We start from the raw sequence: 19736 nt of genomic DNA on the forward strand, positions 1-19736 counted from the left end.
TAAGAATATCCCCATCATTCCGGGACACCCTTCGGATATGATATAAATTTCGAAGTACTAAAGCATCCGGTACTTTGGATGGGGTTTGTTAGGCCCAATAGATCTATCTTTAGGATTCGCGTCAATTAGGGTGTCTGTTCCCTAATTCTTAGATTACCAGACTTAATAAAAAAGGGCATATTCGATTTCGATAATTCAACCATAGAATGTAGTTTCACGTACTTGTGTCTATTTTGTAAATCATTTATAAAACCTGCATGTATTCTCATCCCAAAAATATTAGATTTTAAAAGTGGGACTATAACTCACTTTCACAGATTTTTACTTCGTCGGGAAGTAAGACTTGGCCACTGGTTGATTCACGAACCTATAACAATATATACATATATATCAAAGTATGTTCAAAATATATTTACAACACTTTTAATATATTTTGATGTTTTAAGTTTATTAAGTCAGCCGTCCTCGTTAGTAACCTACAACTAGTTGTCCACAGTTAGATGTACAGAAATAAATCGATAAATATTATCTTGAATCAATCCACGACCCAGTGTATACGTATCTCAGTATTGATCACAACTCAAACTATATATATTTTGGAATCAACCTCAACCCTGTATAGCTAACTCCAACATTCACATATAGAGTGTCTATGGTTGTTCCGAAATATATATAGATGTGTCGACATGATAGGTCGAAACATTGTATACGTGTCTATGGTATCTCAAGATTACATAATATATAATACAAGTTGATTAAGTTATGGTTGGAATAGATTTATTACCAATTTTCACGTAGCTAAAATGAGAAAAATTATCCCATCTTGTTTTACCCATAACTTCTTCATTTTAAATCCGTTTTGAGTGAATCAAATTGCTATGGTTTCATATTGAACTCTATTTTATGAATCTAAACAAAAAAAGTATAGGTTTCTAGTCGGAAAAATAAGTTACAAGTCGTTTTTGTAAAGGTAGTCATTTCAGTCGAAAGAACGACGTCTAGATGACCATTTTAGAAAACATACTTCCACTTTGAGTTTAACCATAATTTTTGGATATAATTTCATGTTCATAATAAAAATCATTTTCTCAGAATAACAACTTTTAAATCAAAGTTTATCATAGTTTTTAATTAACTAACCCAAAACAGCCCGCGGTGTTACTACGACGGCGTAAATCCGGTTTTACGGTGTTTTTCGTGTTTCCAGGTTTTAAATCATTAAGTTAGCATATCATATAGATATAGAACATGTGTTTAGTTGATTTTAAAAGTCAAGTTAGAAGGATTAACTTTTGTTTGCGAACAAGTTTAGAATTAACTAAACTATGTTCTAGTGATTACAAGTTTAAACCTTCGAATAAGATAGCTTTATATGTATGAATCGAATGATGTTATGAACATCATTACTACCTTAAGTTCCTTGGATGAACCTACTGGAAAAGAGAAAAATGGATCTAGCTTCAATGGATCCTTGGATGGCTCAAAGTTCTTGAAGCAAAATCATGACACGAAAACAAGTTCAAGTAAGATCATCACTTGAAATAAGATTGTTATAGTTATAGAAATTGAACCAAAGTTTGAATATGATTATTACCTTGTATTAGAATGATAACCTACTGTAAGAAACAAATATTTCTTGAGGTTGGATGATCACCTTACAAGATTGGAAGTGAGCTAGCAAACTTGAAAGTATTCTTGATTTTATGAAACTAGAACTTTTAGAATTTATGAAGAACACTTAGAACTTGAAGATAGAACTTGAGAGAGTTCAATTAGATGAAGAAAATTGAAGAATGAAAGTGTTTGTAGGTGTTTTTGGTCGTTGGTGTATGGATTAGATATAAAGGATATGTAATTTTGTTTTCATGTAAATAAGTCATGAATGATTACTCATATTTTTGTAATTTTATGAGATATTTCATGCTAGTTGCCAAATGATGGTTCCCACATGTGTTAGGTGACTCACATGGGCTGCTAAGAGCTGATCATTGGAGTGTATATACCAATAGTACATACATCTAAAAGCTGTGTATTGTACGAGTACGAATACGGGTGCATACGAGTAGAATTGTTGATGAAACTGAACGAGGATGTAATTGTAAGCATTTTTGTTAAGTAGAAGTATTTTGATAAGTGTATTGAAGTCTTTTAAAAGTGTATAAATACATATTAAAACACTACATGTATATACATTTTAACTGAGTCATTAAGTCATCGTTAGTCGTTACATGTAAATGTTGTTTTGAAACCTTTAGGTTAACGATCTTGTTAAATGTTGTTAACCCAATGTTTATAATATCAAAAGAGATTTTAAATTATTATATTATCATGATATTATGATGTACGAATATCTCTTAATATGATATATATACATTAAATGTCGTTACAACGATAATCGTTACATATATGTCTCGTTTCAAAATCATTAAGTTAGTAGTCTTGTTTTTACATATGTAGTTCATTGTTAATATACTTAATGATATGTTTAATTATCATAATATAATGTTAACTATATATATAACCATATATATGTCATCATATAGTTTTTACAAGTTTTAACGTTCGTGAATCACCGGTCAACTTGGGTGGTCAATTGTCTATATGAAACCTATTTCAATTAATCAAGTCTTAACAAGTTTAATTGCTTAACATGTTGGAAACATTTAATCATGTAAACATCAATCTCAATTAATATATATAAACATGGAAAAGTTCGGGTCACTACATTTATCACATTGACTAGTTACTCGTCAATCGTATCTAGGAACATCTCCTTAATATCTTCGAGAAACTCCGCCTTTCGACGTTTAAAGATGGCCTCAACTTTGGCCGTAAACTCGGAGTCCTCGCTCGTACCTCCATTATCATGTTCGGGTCCATTTCTCGTCTTCATTCTATAAAACAAAAAAGATTAAACAACGAAACGAACGGACTTAACACAGACGTATATACATATACACCACACTACCCCATCTTGCTCGACAATCGTCGTACATCGCTTGTTTGATACGATTAGAACCCGTAACAATGGTAGCTAATCATTGTTACGTGAGCACGTCGCATTAACTTGCTAGTACAACGCCTATCTCGCTTGATGATTGCTAACACAACACAAAACAATTAGCGCAAGGTTAGTTCACATAAACCTAAGCACTAATCAACTTCCAGTCCGACCCGTCTCCTACAAGTCCCACATTAAACGCATACACATTAAAGTCTAAGTCTAGGCACCTATCTCAAGTCGCCTAAATCCCTTAGACCATGCTCTGATACCACTTGTAACAACCCAAACCAAAAACCAACCGAATACGCGAAATAAAATTTTTATTTTTTTTATTTCAGAAGAGTGCGCGGCGCGCACATGCCCAATTCAGTTCTGTCCGGTTTTGTCAATTTTCAAATTAAGATCTCCCACTTCCCGACATATTTAGACGAAACGCTTTTCACAACATGATATAATAGTTAAAACTTACACGTTTCAATAATAAAATAAGTTTTACGAAACCGGGCCCACATTGCCGTAATACGAGTTTCGTACAAAAGTATAAGTTTCAACCGAATTAGTTTAAATTCCAAACGATACTAAAGCATGATGTTTGGGGGTTAAACTACCCAATTCTCGATCAAACTTTGAAAGCCAATACATCCAAAAGCGTCTCCTAACAAACAAAGTGGGATCTCTAATCTAATCGAATGCCCTTACCATTGTCCACGCCGAAGCCTATAAAAGGTAAACAACGAGAGGGTAAGCAAAGCTTAGTGAATGCAATGATTATACATGTACATATATAATATACCTCCTTGCAAACACTTACACACATACCGCATACATGCTAGCAACACAATTAGCTTATCATCTCAAATACAAGCTATTAACCTCCAATACCACAAGCTAGCAATACAATAGCATATATATACAATTCGTACAATATAATATGCTTACGCTATAACACAATAATCATGGTTAACCAATAGCATGAGGAATGGCACTCGAATTTCCCATCGGTGTTCATAACAACCATTAGAGTACTTAACACGTCGTACACTAATCCCACGGGTGGCATCTTAACACGTCAATTGATAATGCTAAAAACGAACATATATTTCATAGCATTATCCCACAAGAAAGACAAGCTTTTAGTTGCTATTGTTCTATTTACAAGTGATATTCGTTTAAATAATAAAAGGTGAAGACAAAAGACAGATTCGACGATTTGAAGACGCAAATGACCAAAAAGCTAAAAAGTACAAACTACAATCCAAGTGGTTCAAATTATTGATGAGAAACGTCTCAAAATTACAAGAGTACAAGCCGCAAAACGCAAAGTACAAGATATTAAATAGTACGCAAGGACGTTTGAAAATCCGGAACCGGGACATGAACCTACTATCAACGCGCAACGCAACGGGCCTAAAATTACAAGTCAACGGAGTACAAGAATATAATATAATATATAATAATTATATAAAATTATATATATTATATTATATATTAAATAAATACGAGCAGCCCACGTTTAAAATTCAATGTGACCAGGAAATGACGACCATGCGATCGCATGGCCTGAAGGAAGAAAATCCATGCGATCGCATGGCACCCAGCCACTTGCCATATCTATAAATTGAAGCGTTTTTCGGACGAATTTTACACATCTTTTTCTATATCTTACTCTCTCAATATATATTATATTTATATTTTAATTATAATTTTAATATTAAAGTTTAATAATAATAAGGTTATGGTAGCGAATGTTGTAAGTTTGTAAGTCGAAATTCTGTCCGTGTAACGCTACGCTATTAATACTCATTATAAGTTATGTTCAACCTTTTTAAATTAATGTCTCGTAGCTAAGTTATTATTATGCTTATTTAAATCGAAGTAATCATGATGTTGGGCTAAATATTAAAGACGGGGTTATTGAGCTTTGTACCATAATTGGGGTTTGGACAAAAGACTAACACTTGTGGAAATTGGACTATGGACTATTAATGGGCTTTATATTTGTTTAACTGAATGATAGTTCGTTAATTTAATATAGAGATTTACAATTTGACGTATTTATAAATAACCATATACACTCGATCGGACACCATGGGCGGGATATTTATAAATACTAATAATCGTTCATTTTACCGGACACGGGGATGGATTAATAGTCAATGGACTCATTAAAACAGGGGTAGATTACATACAAGGACACTTGGTGTAATTGATAATAAAGTATTAAAACCTTGGATTGCACACAGTTGATAACCTGGTGTAATCATTAACAATGTATTAAAACCTTATTACAGTTTAAGTCCCCAATTAGTTAGAATATTTGACTTCGGGTATAAGAATAATTTGACGAGGACACTCGCACTTTATATTTATGACTGATGGACTGTTATGGACAAAAACCGTATGGACATATTGAATAATCCAGGACAAAGGACAATTAACCCATGGTAATAAATTAAAATCAACACATCAAACATCATGATTACGGAAGTTTAGATAAGCATAATTTCTTTATTTTATATCTTATCGCACTTTTAATTATCGTACTTTTTAATCATCGCAATTTTATTTATCGTCATTTTATTTAACGCACTTTAATTTATCGAACTTTAATTATCGTCATTTACTTTACGCTTTAAATTAAGTGATATTTATTTTTAATATTTTACATTAGGTTTTAATTGCGACTTAAGACATAAAATCGACAAACCGGTCACTAAACGGTAAAACCCTCTTTTTATAATAATAATAATACTACTTATATTTATATATATATATATATATATATATATATATATATATATATATATATATATATATATATATATAAATTTAGTTTAAAAATATAGCGTTAAACTTGGCTAGCTCCCTGTGGAACGAACCGGACTTACTAAAAACTACACTACTGTACGATTAGGTACACTACCTATAGTGTTGTAGCAAGGTTTAGGTATATCCACTCTATAAATAAATAAATAACTTGTGTAAAATTGTATCGTATTTAATAGTATTTCGTAGTAAAAATATAAATATTTCGTATACACCTCGCATAACATCATCGATACTTCACCCCGAGTGGTGTCTTAACACATCGACACTTCACTCTTCATATTACTTGAGGTGGCATCTTAGCACGTCGATACTTCACCTCGAGTGGTGTCTTAACACATCGACACTTCACTCTTCATCTTACCTTGGGTGGCATCTTAACACGTCGATACTTCACCCCGAGTGGTGTCTTAACACATCAACACTTCACTCATTACCTTTCATGGAGTGGTGTCTTAGCACATCGACACTTCACTCGTCACGTGAATGTGGTGTCTTAGCACATCGACACTTCACATCTCACGCTACACAAATAAATACATTATATACCTACGCATATAATTATTCCACTCACCTTAACGATTCGGTGACGGTTTTATACTTCCGCAAGCTTCAAGGCAAAGTACCTAATATAATAAGTACTTCAATCAACACACAAACTAGTTGGATTAAATACCAACAATTCACTTTTGTGCATTTAATGACTTAAATGCATTAAATGCCCCATTATCGCCAAAACCGTCCCATTAAGGTCAAGACCATCATAAATCACTCAAAGCTAGTGATTAAGATCCAACAACACTAACTAATACACAATAAGGGTATTTCATACCCATATTTCCCAACTAGGTCAATCATTAACATTTTGACCATTTTAAAACCAACACACCCATTTTGAGTCATCTTCAAACCCAAACAACACCATTTGCTAAATAACTAGGTGTGTTAGTAATTAACTAACCAGTTAAGACACATAAAAACATTTATCATTTCAAAACCCTAGGTTAGTCAACTTTGAGTCCTCATGACTCAATCTTACCCAAGAACACCCAAAGTCACCAAATATGGGTTTTATGTTCTTCATTTACCCAAACCCTAGCCCTTACACAAAATCAAAGTAAGGAAATCAAAGTTAGAACATACCACTACAACCAAAACGTAGCTAGAGAGGATGTGAACAACTTTAGAACTCGAGCTAAGACCCAAAACTAGCTCCTCCTTCCTTTGCTTGAGCTTTCTCACACAAGAATCTCACACTCTCTCTAAAATTGAAGTGGAAAGGATAAGGTTGTTGGAATTGGAGTGAATGCTACCCCAGTATCTGATCTACTGGCCTTAAACTCGTCCACAAGTGAAATTACCAAAGAGCCCTTCAAAATATCTCAATAAATGAAACAGAATCCGGCTACAGTAAAGGGTGCGCGGCGCGCTCCCTTAGGTGTGCGCGGCGCGCACAAGGTGCTGGACAGTTTTCTGACTTCTGTTTAATCATACAACAATACCCACACTCTATATACCATATTTACACTGATGTACAATGATGATTAGGGTCTTACAATAACGTAATTAATCTCGTAAGAAAACTCACATTTGAATAATGATAATATAATATTAATTATTATAATTATTATGGGGTATTTTGTAAAAGATTGTACTATTTGTTTTAAAGTTCATACATATGGTCATGCATGTGCTTTATCATAAGTTTGTACATAATGCTTCAAATATTGTACATATGGTAATGATGTGTTTTATCATAAAGTTGTACATTATGCTTCATATATTATAGAATGGAGGTGATCCTCACACACCACTTTTTGATCCAACTACACTTAATTCACTATTATACCCTTAATTATACTTAAAATAACAATATATGTTCAATTCCCTAGATTAATTTATGGGTATAATTGTGAATTTATGGGACAAAAGTGTAAATTGATCAAAAAAGTGATGTGTGAGAATCATCTTCCATTATACAATTCACATGTTAATTTTTTTATGAAATACAATTAATTATACCAAAGGGCCATTGGCCTAGCGGTATCGAGGTGACCCCTTCAACCTATAGATTGGGGGTTCGAGTCCCGTGGTGGACATGTATATATTCGTGTTTAAATTCGTGTATGAGAGTGTGTGTGTTTGCCTTTAAAAAAAATACAATTAATTATTTTAATGACATCATCACAAAGGTTTAAAATTTTCTCTTTTATTTATGAATTTTTTTTAAGCTTAAATAAGATTTATTTATGAAATCATCATTTTAGATATATAAATTAAATGTACAACACATAACCTATCAAACTTTTGATAAATATTCTCATATAAAAATTTAAAAGACAAATGTCAAATAGAGTTAAAAATAAGTGGCTTTAATAGCACTTGCACTAAAAAAAATCATACTCCGTAGTACACAAATATGCTACTTTTAATATTTCAAAATAAAATTAGTAGATTTTTTAAGCTTATTGAGTGTAAGTCTCATTTTAAAATTAAATTTTAATATCTCAAGAAAAAAAAATGATAGATTTAGAAGCTTGGTTTTTTAATTATGGTAATAATCACTTCCTAAATTATTTTATTTATTTATTTTAGTTATTAAAATATTAATGATATCACCATGATTATTGTGAAGATGACATGTGTTAAATGATAAGCTAAAATAGAGTTAGGATGACATCATTATTTTAACAATTTAATAGAAAGTATATATTTTGTATTTTATTTAATACTTTAATTTAATTTAATTTTTATATTTTTATATTTTTATATTTTTATATTTATCTTTATCTTTATACTTTACATTCCATTTTTTTTTTATATTATTAACCACCTAGAATACTAAAAGTCACATTTTTTTATGTCGCTAGATATTCAAAACGACAACACTGCCAACATTGAAAGTAACTTATTGCTTACGTCATGTTCACATTATCATGACACAATAATATCCTTATATACTTAAGGTATAGAAGTGAATACATTTCTCGTAATAATGCGCAAACTTTTTCACTTTTATATATTATAACAAGCATATAGGTTAGCACGCTTCGCTGCGCGAAAGTTTATCTTCTATCAATACCATAAAAGATTTATAACTGTATTTGAAATACCAGTACTTTATAGTAGATGCTAATGAAAAAGTGTTTCAATTGAAATTGGCGAATTTGACACATATAGATGTCAACAACAAACATTGCTTGTAAAACATAGTAGCATTCAAGTTACATCTGCTGAAATAAAAGCTTAGAGAGCATAAATAGAACATAGAACATAAAGTATAATAAATATAGAAAAAAATAACCTACCTTTTTGTTTCGGCCAACAGACATCATCACCACCGCTACCCGCTGCCATTTTCTGCAGCCAAACCGCCACCAACAGCAACCCTTCTGCTGCTGTTTTCGAGCCCGAACAGCAGCCTTTTTGCTGCTTCTGTGAATCGCCACCAACACCCCTCTCCTGCTGCTATTCTGCGTGACAAAACCCACCCAAAACCGCCCCAAAGACGCCTCTGTTGCTGCTCCTTTTTGCCGTTTCTGCATGCCTAAAACAGCCCAAGACCCGCCCGTTAAGTCACTCTGCTGCTGCGTTTTCTGGGCTGCTGCTGTCCGCCATATAACCACCACTCAAACCATCATAAACCATCACTTGTATGCTGTGTTTGTCGACATTGACTTTGGATAACCTGAAATTGAATCGGATGGTATAAGATTAATCATTTTATCAAATTAATCTTTAATGCACTAAGTTTCAAAAATACATAAACCTTTTTTTAACTATACTGTATGAATGCACTAAAGAAACTGAAGGCAAGAATCTGTGACAACAGAAAACAAACCTCCATATTTCCGTAAAAGAGAATAAACCTTCAACCCACAACTAAACTCCTACAACAATCTGCACTCCATGACTGGCCTTTAGAAGCTGAAAACACAAACTGCAAGAATTTGAATAAATGATAAAATTGATCAGGAAAAACGCAAGGATGTTATTATAACGTGCATATGTTATTATAAGAACCTATATCATATTGATTACGTAATTGTTATTAAACTTGGTTAGCAATCAATAGTAGAAGTAGAAATTAACATATAATGAAAAAATTCGACGAAAAATGTACCAGTCATACCATCACCCAACCGAACCTTTGGGCAGCGTCACACCATCTGTGCAGTTAGTACAACAACAAAAAAAAGACAATAATTTTTTAAATAAAATGAGGGCAAAATGGTTGGCGATTGCAAGGATGTCCTCATCTGATAATGTATAGTGTAATGTTAGTATTAGTTAATTAACTAAAACTTAACACTAATATAAGAGAGAGCAGCCTGCACAAATGGAAGGCAAAAATTACATAACACAGACTAATTTCTTTCATGGATTACTATATAGCAAAAGCAAATGAGCCCAATATCATTTCATAACAGCCACCATAATACCTTTCTAAATAAGGCTTGCCAACATAAAGAAATAAAACAGCAAAACTGAATTTTTGTTGAAACCATAAAAAAAAAAAATTCACAAAACACATCCACAAACATCCAAATTCCAGTAACATGGGCATCATCGTCCACATCTGTTGCAATCGAATTCCAGCAACTACATAACGAACAAATGCATATATAAATATAGTGATCATGATTTTTACAAACAACATATAAATAAATAAATTAGAAAATACAGAATGTGAATTCAGTAAGTAAACGTGTAAGTATTTTCAGTACTTGAAATCATATTTAGTACATAATGAAAGCATATTCACTGTTGAAAATGATGTAATTTGGTAAATAGCAAACAAAACTGAATATGTTTTCAAATCGTTAAAATCGGGTCGGAACAATAATAATTACAACAATCATCAAATTGATTGATCAAATTGATTATCAGTTACAGAAAACATACCATCATCGGATTGGAAAAACGGAGATAGAAAATACGTCCGCGATGGTGGCTGCGATAACGACGGTGCCAAAACCCTAATAGTTGCCTACACTCATTCGAATCTAATGAAAGCATCATCGGGGACTGCAGTGGTGGCGGGTGCATCTGCGGTGGTGGTGGGCTTCCTGCTAGCGGGAGTGGTGGATGGATTTTGATAGAGATGTGAAGAAGTAGGCGGCGAAGCTTCTGGAGAGGAAGAAGGTGAAGCTGGATATTTGATAGAAGAAGCATCTGGAAAAGAAAGGAAAAACTGAGATTAAATTTGTGAGGGTCAAAAGACGAGTGGCAGAAGCTTCTTGAACCTCATGTGATAAATATCTAATGTGTAAAAAGACAAAGTTACCTTTTTTGAATTAAAAAATGTGTCTATAGTAACCAAGATTCACTCAATTGTAATAAACTATAAAAGGCCATTACTGTTGGGAAGCTACTGTTGCGGAACAGTGCCTAAAATTTGCTCAAATGTAATATGTATAATAATAATATATTACTATTCGAAACATAAATACAATACGAAGTATAATATTATCCTTGAGAATGTTAAACGTTGACTACATATAATCATACTCCGTATAACTTAAATTCTATATTTATAAATTAGGGTAAGGTTCAAACGAGAATTACAAAAAGACGAAAACTGCGAGAACTTTTTAATTGCATGATTTATATGAATTTATATTCAAAAATTACATATAATTGTTATATAATGTTTATATCATTGGCAAACAAATGTTCACAACTACAAATTACATGTTCAATTCTGAATTATATGAAATGTTCACATGTTCACAAATACATATATATATATATATATATATGTGGACGAGAAATAATATATTTGATTATATAGTTAAATTATAGGTTTTTTTCAAATTATTTTTTGTTCAATATTACTCTCCATCAATATTTATATATGATTTAATCTATTCATATGTGAAAATTCTTGTAATTTAATGATTCTCGCAATTCTCGTTTTTTTTTTAATTCTTATTTAAACTTTTGAATATATATATATATATATATATATATATATATATATATATATATATATATATATATATATATATATATATATATATATATATATTCGCTAAAAAAAAGGTCTTTACAACTCAAAAGGTCTTCTTCATTCGTACATGGCCCACTACTATTTTTTTCGTCTAAATTTCCTAGATCGATATCTTTAGAATCAATAAATAAATTGTGGATATTTTCTATTCTTGATCATGTGACTAGCCCTTATCAGACTGTTTATACGTTCTTTTAATATTAAAAAGGAAGATATCATGGACCAGTGAAGCAATACATATTATTCTCCTCCTCCATCCATTCCATTCAAGTATTATTTTAAATTAAAATGTTATAAAATATGAGGACATGTTGCTATATTCTCCCACTTCGTTTCTGCACTTCTCAAACAAAATTGAAAACATATATCAAAATTGAAGACAATCCAAACCACTGTTGCAAAACACCCTGTCTCGAGCCGTTGCGACGGTTTGGTGACTAGCTCGTCCCGTCTCGAAGAAACCGTCTAATATGACAGTCAACGGTCAAAATTGGGGTCTAAGTTGAAAAAATCATGTCAAAGTCTCTCAAAATTCAGAAAAGCCAGGATTTCAGTAAAATCGGTCAAATTTGTCATATTTTAGGTTGAATTTTCTGCATTCTATTAACGGTGATAGCAATTATGGGTACAAATTAGTTAATTAAAGTTTTTGGCTTCAAAATATGTACACATACATACATTTATATACTTATATATTTAAAAAGTCAACTTTGGTCAACGTGCGTCTCGACCTTTTCAGGACCGGACCGTCTCGACCCCGTCTCACGTCTTGTGCAACCTTGATCCAAACAACGTTCACAATCTGAAAAATAATGTTAAAATCGATCGATAAATAGATTGTAAAGATTAGTTTTATCATTAAACATGTGGTTAACACTAAAAAAATAGGACAAGCTGGAATTAAGTTACCTCATATATTGTACACTTATTATTTGAGAGCTTAATTGAATTGGAAAACTCTATAGATTCAACATAGATTATACACAATCATTTTATGTTTACACGAATATTTGATATTTGATAACACACACACTAGTTAATTACAATTATGACTAATTACGTTTGCACGAACTGAATTAAGTATGTGATATAAGAATTGTATGCATAGTGACAATTTCAATCTATGTTGTCATGAATGTCTTATTTAATGAAAAAATTGTATAATAACAATTATAAAATCTACGTTTATGCAAAGTTGATCAATTCAAGATGTAGAAACCAGGACCAATTCTAAGGTTATGCAAAAGAGACCTAGCTTTGAAAGAATCAGTCCACACTCTGAAAGAAAAGTTCTTTTGTTCATCTCTGACACATGATGCACAATAATTTTGATTGTTTCCATTGAATTATACAACAAATACATAAAACCAAGAAAACTGCAAATGAACATATGATGTTTTTTAAAAGCAAATCTTCACCATAATAATGAAAGCATAGGAGGGAATTTTTTTTAATTTTTTTTTTTTTTGCTTAATATTCCCTTTTTAAATCTATCTTACAACAGCCAGCCATTTAACTTGATTAGTAGTTTTGACATAAAATAGCATTAACCATAAAGGAAAGGAGCCGTCCCTTCCTCCGTTTACACCGGCACACAGCAACTACCCCATGGCATACTTTTGGGTCCAGCTCCTTGCCGTGGTTTCGTACTTGCTCCTGTCTGTCTTGTACATGTGAGCAATCTCAGGTACAAGAGGGTCATCTGGATTCGGGTCCGTTAACAGGGAACATATTGACAACAAAACCTAAAAATCAATGTCAAAATATATAATATTCAGCAGAGATTCAAAACATATATAATGCATTTCTTAACATTGATTTGCCAATGTTTCCTTTTCAGTTGATATATGGACCTCTAAACGATTGTAATCCAGTCATTATTGCGTCCACAAGAACTAAGGGCAAACGTGTAAAAAATATGCTTTTTTCTCTAACAAGGCAAACGTGTATAAATAGCTCAAAATGTAAACGCGGCAGATGGGTTAAACAGGTCAAAAATTTACCAAACCCATTTTATTCAAAATCACAATTTTAATGAGATGTAATATTTGCCTTTGTATTTGTTTATTGCTACCCATGAAAAAAAAAAAAATTTAAAATTGTAGACAAAAAAATGTTACGAGTCAACCCAATCAAACACGACATGTAGCAAAAATGTATTATTTTGATTTCGACCACTACCCAATCCGCGCGTAGTGCCACATCTACTTTAGCTGATAATAAATGCATTAATATTATCATCTTTGTGATTGATGGTTCACAACATTCGTGGTCACATTTATACGACGAGGAAAGAAAGACTGACTATTAAACAGAAATCGAAGCCACAAATCAGAGGTGGTTATTAGCACCAATGGAGAATCTTATTGGATACATAATTTTGAAGTGTCAAAATGCTAACCTTGGAAATAGTAAGAGCTGGGCTCCATTGCTCCTTCAAAATATCAAGACAAATGCTGCCATTGCTATTTATGTTCGGATGGAAAACCTTCGTCCTGAAAGCCACCTACATAAAGATAATAATATACGTTAAAACAGATAAAATGCTAGCTGAATAATGAAACAATTCCTTGAAATATGATAATAAAGAAAAAAAAAATTGCAAATAATAACATGAGCATGTAAAAACAAAGATCAGCATATTTTTGGCAAAAGGATATGTAGTCGATAATTACCTTTGGTGGTTTAAATGGATAGTCCGGAGGAAAATGAATAGTAACTAGAAACACTCCACCCGAGTAAGGACTATCCGGAGGACCCATAATCGTTGCTTGCCAGTGAAACATATCTTCCGCCACTGGGCCTAAAATCACCTTACACAATTAAATAAATGCAAAAAGAAACAACATTTTGCACGTTAGCAGTTAGCTTACACTAAAGATCCAAAAATATACAGATATGCTCGCATGAATGAACGTTTTCCATCATGAACATAGTATCACATATAACCTATCAACTTTTAAACTGAATGACAATAAACTTTATTTGACTAGCTAATCCTAAGAATTTATAAGCCTAGAAACTGAGGAATCGAGAAAGTGACACGTCAACAACTCTATCGTTGTCTAACTTTCAGCCAAAAATAACAATCATTTCCGTTTCGACGAAAGAGACATCTTACTCGCAAACGTCTCATAACAGAAAACAATCTAAAACACCTGGATCAAATTAACCAGCATTCCACAAAATTCACATTATATTAATCTCTGATATATCAAAATCCACACATATATCATGAGGATCTCATCTGATTACTCCACCATAAGTAAAATTTCGACGAAATATAACATGATCAGGCACATAAGGTAATAAACAAAAGAAATATAAACATATTTATAACAAATATGCACAAGATCAACACAAACACTTTATTATAAGATAAATAATAAAGAACAAAATACGGATTTAGCAGATCGACATAGATGTAACAATAATAATAATAATAATAATAATAATACCAGCACTGCAAGAGGTAGGAGGATCTTTCTGAAGATCCTTGAGCTCTTTCAAGATCCGTTTCGAAGCCATCTTACAAACCCTAATTGATCAAATCATAACGCAGATATAAGAATAATGAGATTACATATACATACACCGGTACAATTTAGATCAACATTAGCTGCAAAATAAGGAAAAGGATTATTACCTTGAAGATCCTCAACCTCTTTTGTTAAAATTAGATAAAAGAAAGAAATTATGTTTTTTCTGAATAATCGGAAGAATCTATGGTGTTTAATGGATTGTGATGTGATTTTTATATGAAAACAGATATTCTTTTTCTATTTTGGTGGGCTCCCCACTGGATTCCTTCCAACAAGACCTGTTTTCTAATCGCTTGTCATTTTTAAAGTTATACTTGTATTTTAATTTTCTGTTTATTTAATATAAATAATTATTATTATTATTATTTATAATTAAAAATAACAATAACAATAGCAATAACAATAATAACCAGAAAGAATTCGGACCGCGTGTTGTTGCGGTTATATTTAAATATACGTTGTTTGCTACCTAGTATACCTAATGGCTCGCACGTTGCGGTGTAACATTTTACCATCTTTTATAAAACTAATGTTGAGCAATAATAGAGAAAAAGAATCGCAAACAAAATGGGTCAAAGGACTCGAACTCATGTGATATAATTAGTTTAGTTTATTTATTATATATATATGTATGTATATATATATATATATATATACGTGTGTGTGTGTGTGTGTGTATAATATTTAATCCAAAATGTTTTATAATTTTATGAAAAAATTCCGTTTCGAATATAATTAGTTTCGTTTTGTTCGTAAAATTATTTCGAATTAAACGGTGATGACGGAGAAATCTAACTCGCGGGGAGAAAAAAGATAAATTCCGTTTAAAAAATTGTATGAGTGATGATGTGCGGAGCCCATCGGGCCGAGTAATTGGGCTTGGCCCATGGGTCGCGGTCAAATCTTCCTCCTCAAACCCTAATTCCCTCTTATAAATAGAGGGATAATCTAAGCATTTGAGGGACGTGATGTGTGTCGCGAGGGGTATGAAATAGTGTTTATTTTTAATACGAAATTCGACGAAATTTTACACAAGTTTTATTTATTTATCGAGTGGATATACTTTAAACCTTGCTACAACACTTATAGGCAGTGTACCTAATCGTATTGCAGTATAGTTTTTAGTAAGTCCGGTTCGTTCCACGGGGAAAACAAGTGAAGTTTAACGCACACAGAAATATAAAAATATAAAATATATATATATATATATATATATATATATATATATATATATATATATATATATATATATATATATATATATATATATATATATATATATATATATATATATATATATATATATATATATATATATATATATATATATATATAGTAGTATTATAATTATATAAAGGGGGGTTTTAACCGTTTAATGACCGGTTTGTCGATTTTAACGAAAGCGAAAATATAAATAACGGAAATTAAAGTGCGTAAAATAAATTGCGATAAAGTAAATGACAGAAAATAAAATGACAGAAAATAAAATAACAGTAAATAAAGGTACGGTGAAAAATACAATAAAACAATTATGCTTATTTAAACTTCCGTAATCATGATGTTTGACGTGTTGATTTTAGTTTTATGCCCATGGGTTAATTGTCCTTTGTCCTGGATTATTTAATCTGTCCGTCTGGTTTTTGTCCATAACAGTCCATCAGTCATAAATATAAAGTGCGAGTGTCCTCGTCAAATTATTATTATACCCGAAGTTAAATATTCCAACTAATTGGGAATTCGAATCGTAACAAGGTTTTAATACTTTGTTTAATGAATACACCAGGTTATCGACTGCGTGTAAACCAAGGTTTTACTACTTTGTTAACAATTACACCAATTACCCTTGAATGTAATTTCACCCCTGTTTTAATTATTCTAGTGGCTATTAATCCATTCCCGTGTCCGGTTAAATGAACAATTATTCGTACATATAAATACCCAGCCCATCGTGTCCGATCGAGTGTATATGGTAATTTATAGGGACGCCCAATTGTAAATCTTTATATTAACATTAACAAACTTTCATTTAGTTAAACAAATATAAAGCCCATTAATAGCCCATAGTCTAATTTCTACAAGTGTCGTTCTTTTGTCCAAACCCCAATTATGGTACAAAGCCCAATTACCCAATTTTAGTAATTAGCCCAACATCATGATTACTTCGTTTTAAATAAGCATAATAACGATTTAGCTACTAGACATTAAATTAAAAAGGAAAGACATAACTTACAGTGGGTATTAATATCGTAGTATTACACGGGCAGAGTCTTGACTTAAAACCCGTAAATCATTTGTTACAATACTAAACTAAATCATAATTATTAAAATTATAATTAAAATTATAATTATTTATTTATGTTATATGTTTACAGAGAAGGAAAAGAAAAAGATGTGTTTGAGTTCGTGCATAAACTGCCTTTTTATAGGCATTTGGCCAGATTTTTACTGCCATGCGACTCGCATGGGTTTATGCCTATTTGCCATGCGACTCGCATGGCCACGCTGGACAGCTCACATATCTTTTGTCTTCTTGTTCGTCGACATATTTATTAAATATATATAAAATATAAATAATTTTAATAATTATTTATATATTATATTATATTTATGTGCATAGTAGACTAGATATTTTTGGTCCATTGCGTCGGGCGTTTCTTCTTGGCTCGGGTCCCGGTTCCAGATTTTCGGACGTCCTTTCGTACTATTTTATATCGTGTACTTTGCGTTCCGCAACTTGTACTCTTGTCATTTTTAGACGTTCTTCATCAATAATTTGAACCTTTTTATTTGTATCTTGTATATTTGAGCTTTTTGGACCTTTGTGTCTTTAATTCGTCGTTTTCGCCTTTTGTCTTCGCACTTATTTAATATAAACGAATATCACTTGAAAATGGAACAATTGCAACTAAAATCTTGTCTTTCTTGGGGGATAATGGTATGAAATATATGTTCCTTTTTAGCCTTATCAGGACGCAATCTACACTAGGGTTTTTACCTACGAATCCTCGTAGGGTTTTTCCCCTTCGCCGCCAATCGGCGCCGCCATTGGCCGGCGGTCAGCCCTTAGCCACCCTCCCGAGATCATCATCTCGGCTAGGGTTATCACGGTATCCGGACCGAAGGTTAATGCCGCTGAACTAATAAAACCCTTCTTCTATTGCACTTAAGTATGTTTCTATCCTAGGCGGAAATATGCTTGATCAAATGGTGCTTTCATTGAGAGCTACAACAACTTAGCCCACATTCTTGCCATCCAGACCGACTCACACCTACTTGTGCCTGCAAGTTTGTTAATGTTTTAATAATATCTAGATTGTACTTTTAATTGCGTAGATAAAGCTCAGATTTATTACTAAAAATAATATCAGCCAAACACCTGCATGCCGTTTTGTGTTCAATTTTTTTGGCTTTTTTCCCCTTGCACTGTCATTTTGGAAGTAATGGTCGGTAGGAACAGTGTTTTCGCTTACGTCGTGCTAACGTCATCATGGCGTCATGCTGACGTCACATTTTTTTTAAAAAAAAAAACATAAAATTAGATTGGCCACTCCTCCATGGCTCCATCCTTGAAACCCACCCTCTGCCATCATTGGTTTCTTTTTTTTTTTTTCATTTTATTCAAATTGATTACTAACTTTCATTTTGTATACTGTGCCAAAAAAAAACGTACATCATGCAGAAAAAGTTGTACATCAAGCTTAAAATGTTATACATTATTCAGATCCGATATTTAGTGAAATGTTGGTGGTGACTTTCGACGGAAAATAGGTAACCACCGGCCACTGCAGTGAGCCGCAACCGGTTTCAAAAGAAAGAACCAAACCGTAACACACCGTAAAACTATATACAACAATATATATACAACAGTTGCACAACAAAACGCATTATGTTGGTTGTGATTTTTGCCGGAAAACAGATCGACGACGACGACTACTTTAAAAAGAACGAAATTGAAAAAAGTAGACAAAACCAAAGTATAGAAAACTTTCTGCACCTTAATATCTGCAACGAAATAAAAAAAAAAGATGAGAGAAATAGGAGGTTTTGTGGTTGTTAGTGGCGGCTTGATGACGGTTGTCTGGTGGCGGTGATGGTTAGTGTAAGGATAGAAATGAGAGGTTGGGTAGAGAAATGAGATGGGTTTTTGAGTGGTGCTGTAAAAGCAAAACTAATTGAATTATTGAAGACAGTGATCACTAATTCACATTATTATTATTATTATTATTAAATCATCGATAGATAGGTAATTAAATATATTATCATAGGTATGGTCCAAAGATATATTAGGCTTGATCCAAAAACATAAAGATTTTTATGTTCCAGGCCCAACAAAGTGGGCCACTGGGCCACC

The 19736-nt window shown here is 32.3% G+C and overlaps 1 protein-coding gene across 1 annotated transcript; it reads right to left on the reverse strand.

The window, feature by feature from the left end:
• Positions 1-13319: 13319 nt before the first annotated feature.
• On the reverse strand, positions 13320-15544 carry LOC139839629 (ubiquitin-conjugating enzyme E2 28). The gene is made up of 5 exons (XM_071829752.1): positions 15490-15544; positions 15302-15381; positions 14519-14646; positions 14245-14349; positions 13320-13588 (listed from the first exon to the last, which is right to left on the reverse strand). Exons 2-5 carry the CDS (start codon positions 15369-15371, stop codon positions 13445-13447), a joined length of 447 nt encoding a protein of 148 aa, XP_071685853.1. The 5' UTR covers positions 15372-15381; positions 15490-15544; the 3' UTR covers positions 13320-13444.
• Between the last annotated feature and the right edge of the window lie 4192 nt (positions 15545-19736).

Source organism: Rutidosis leptorrhynchoides, chromosome 4, assembly GCF_046630445.1.
Source record: "Rutidosis leptorrhynchoides isolate AG116_Rl617_1_P2 chromosome 4, CSIRO_AGI_Rlap_v1, whole genome shotgun sequence".
NCBI classification, from domain to species: domain Eukaryota; kingdom Viridiplantae; phylum Streptophyta; class Magnoliopsida; order Asterales; family Asteraceae; genus Rutidosis; species Rutidosis leptorrhynchoides.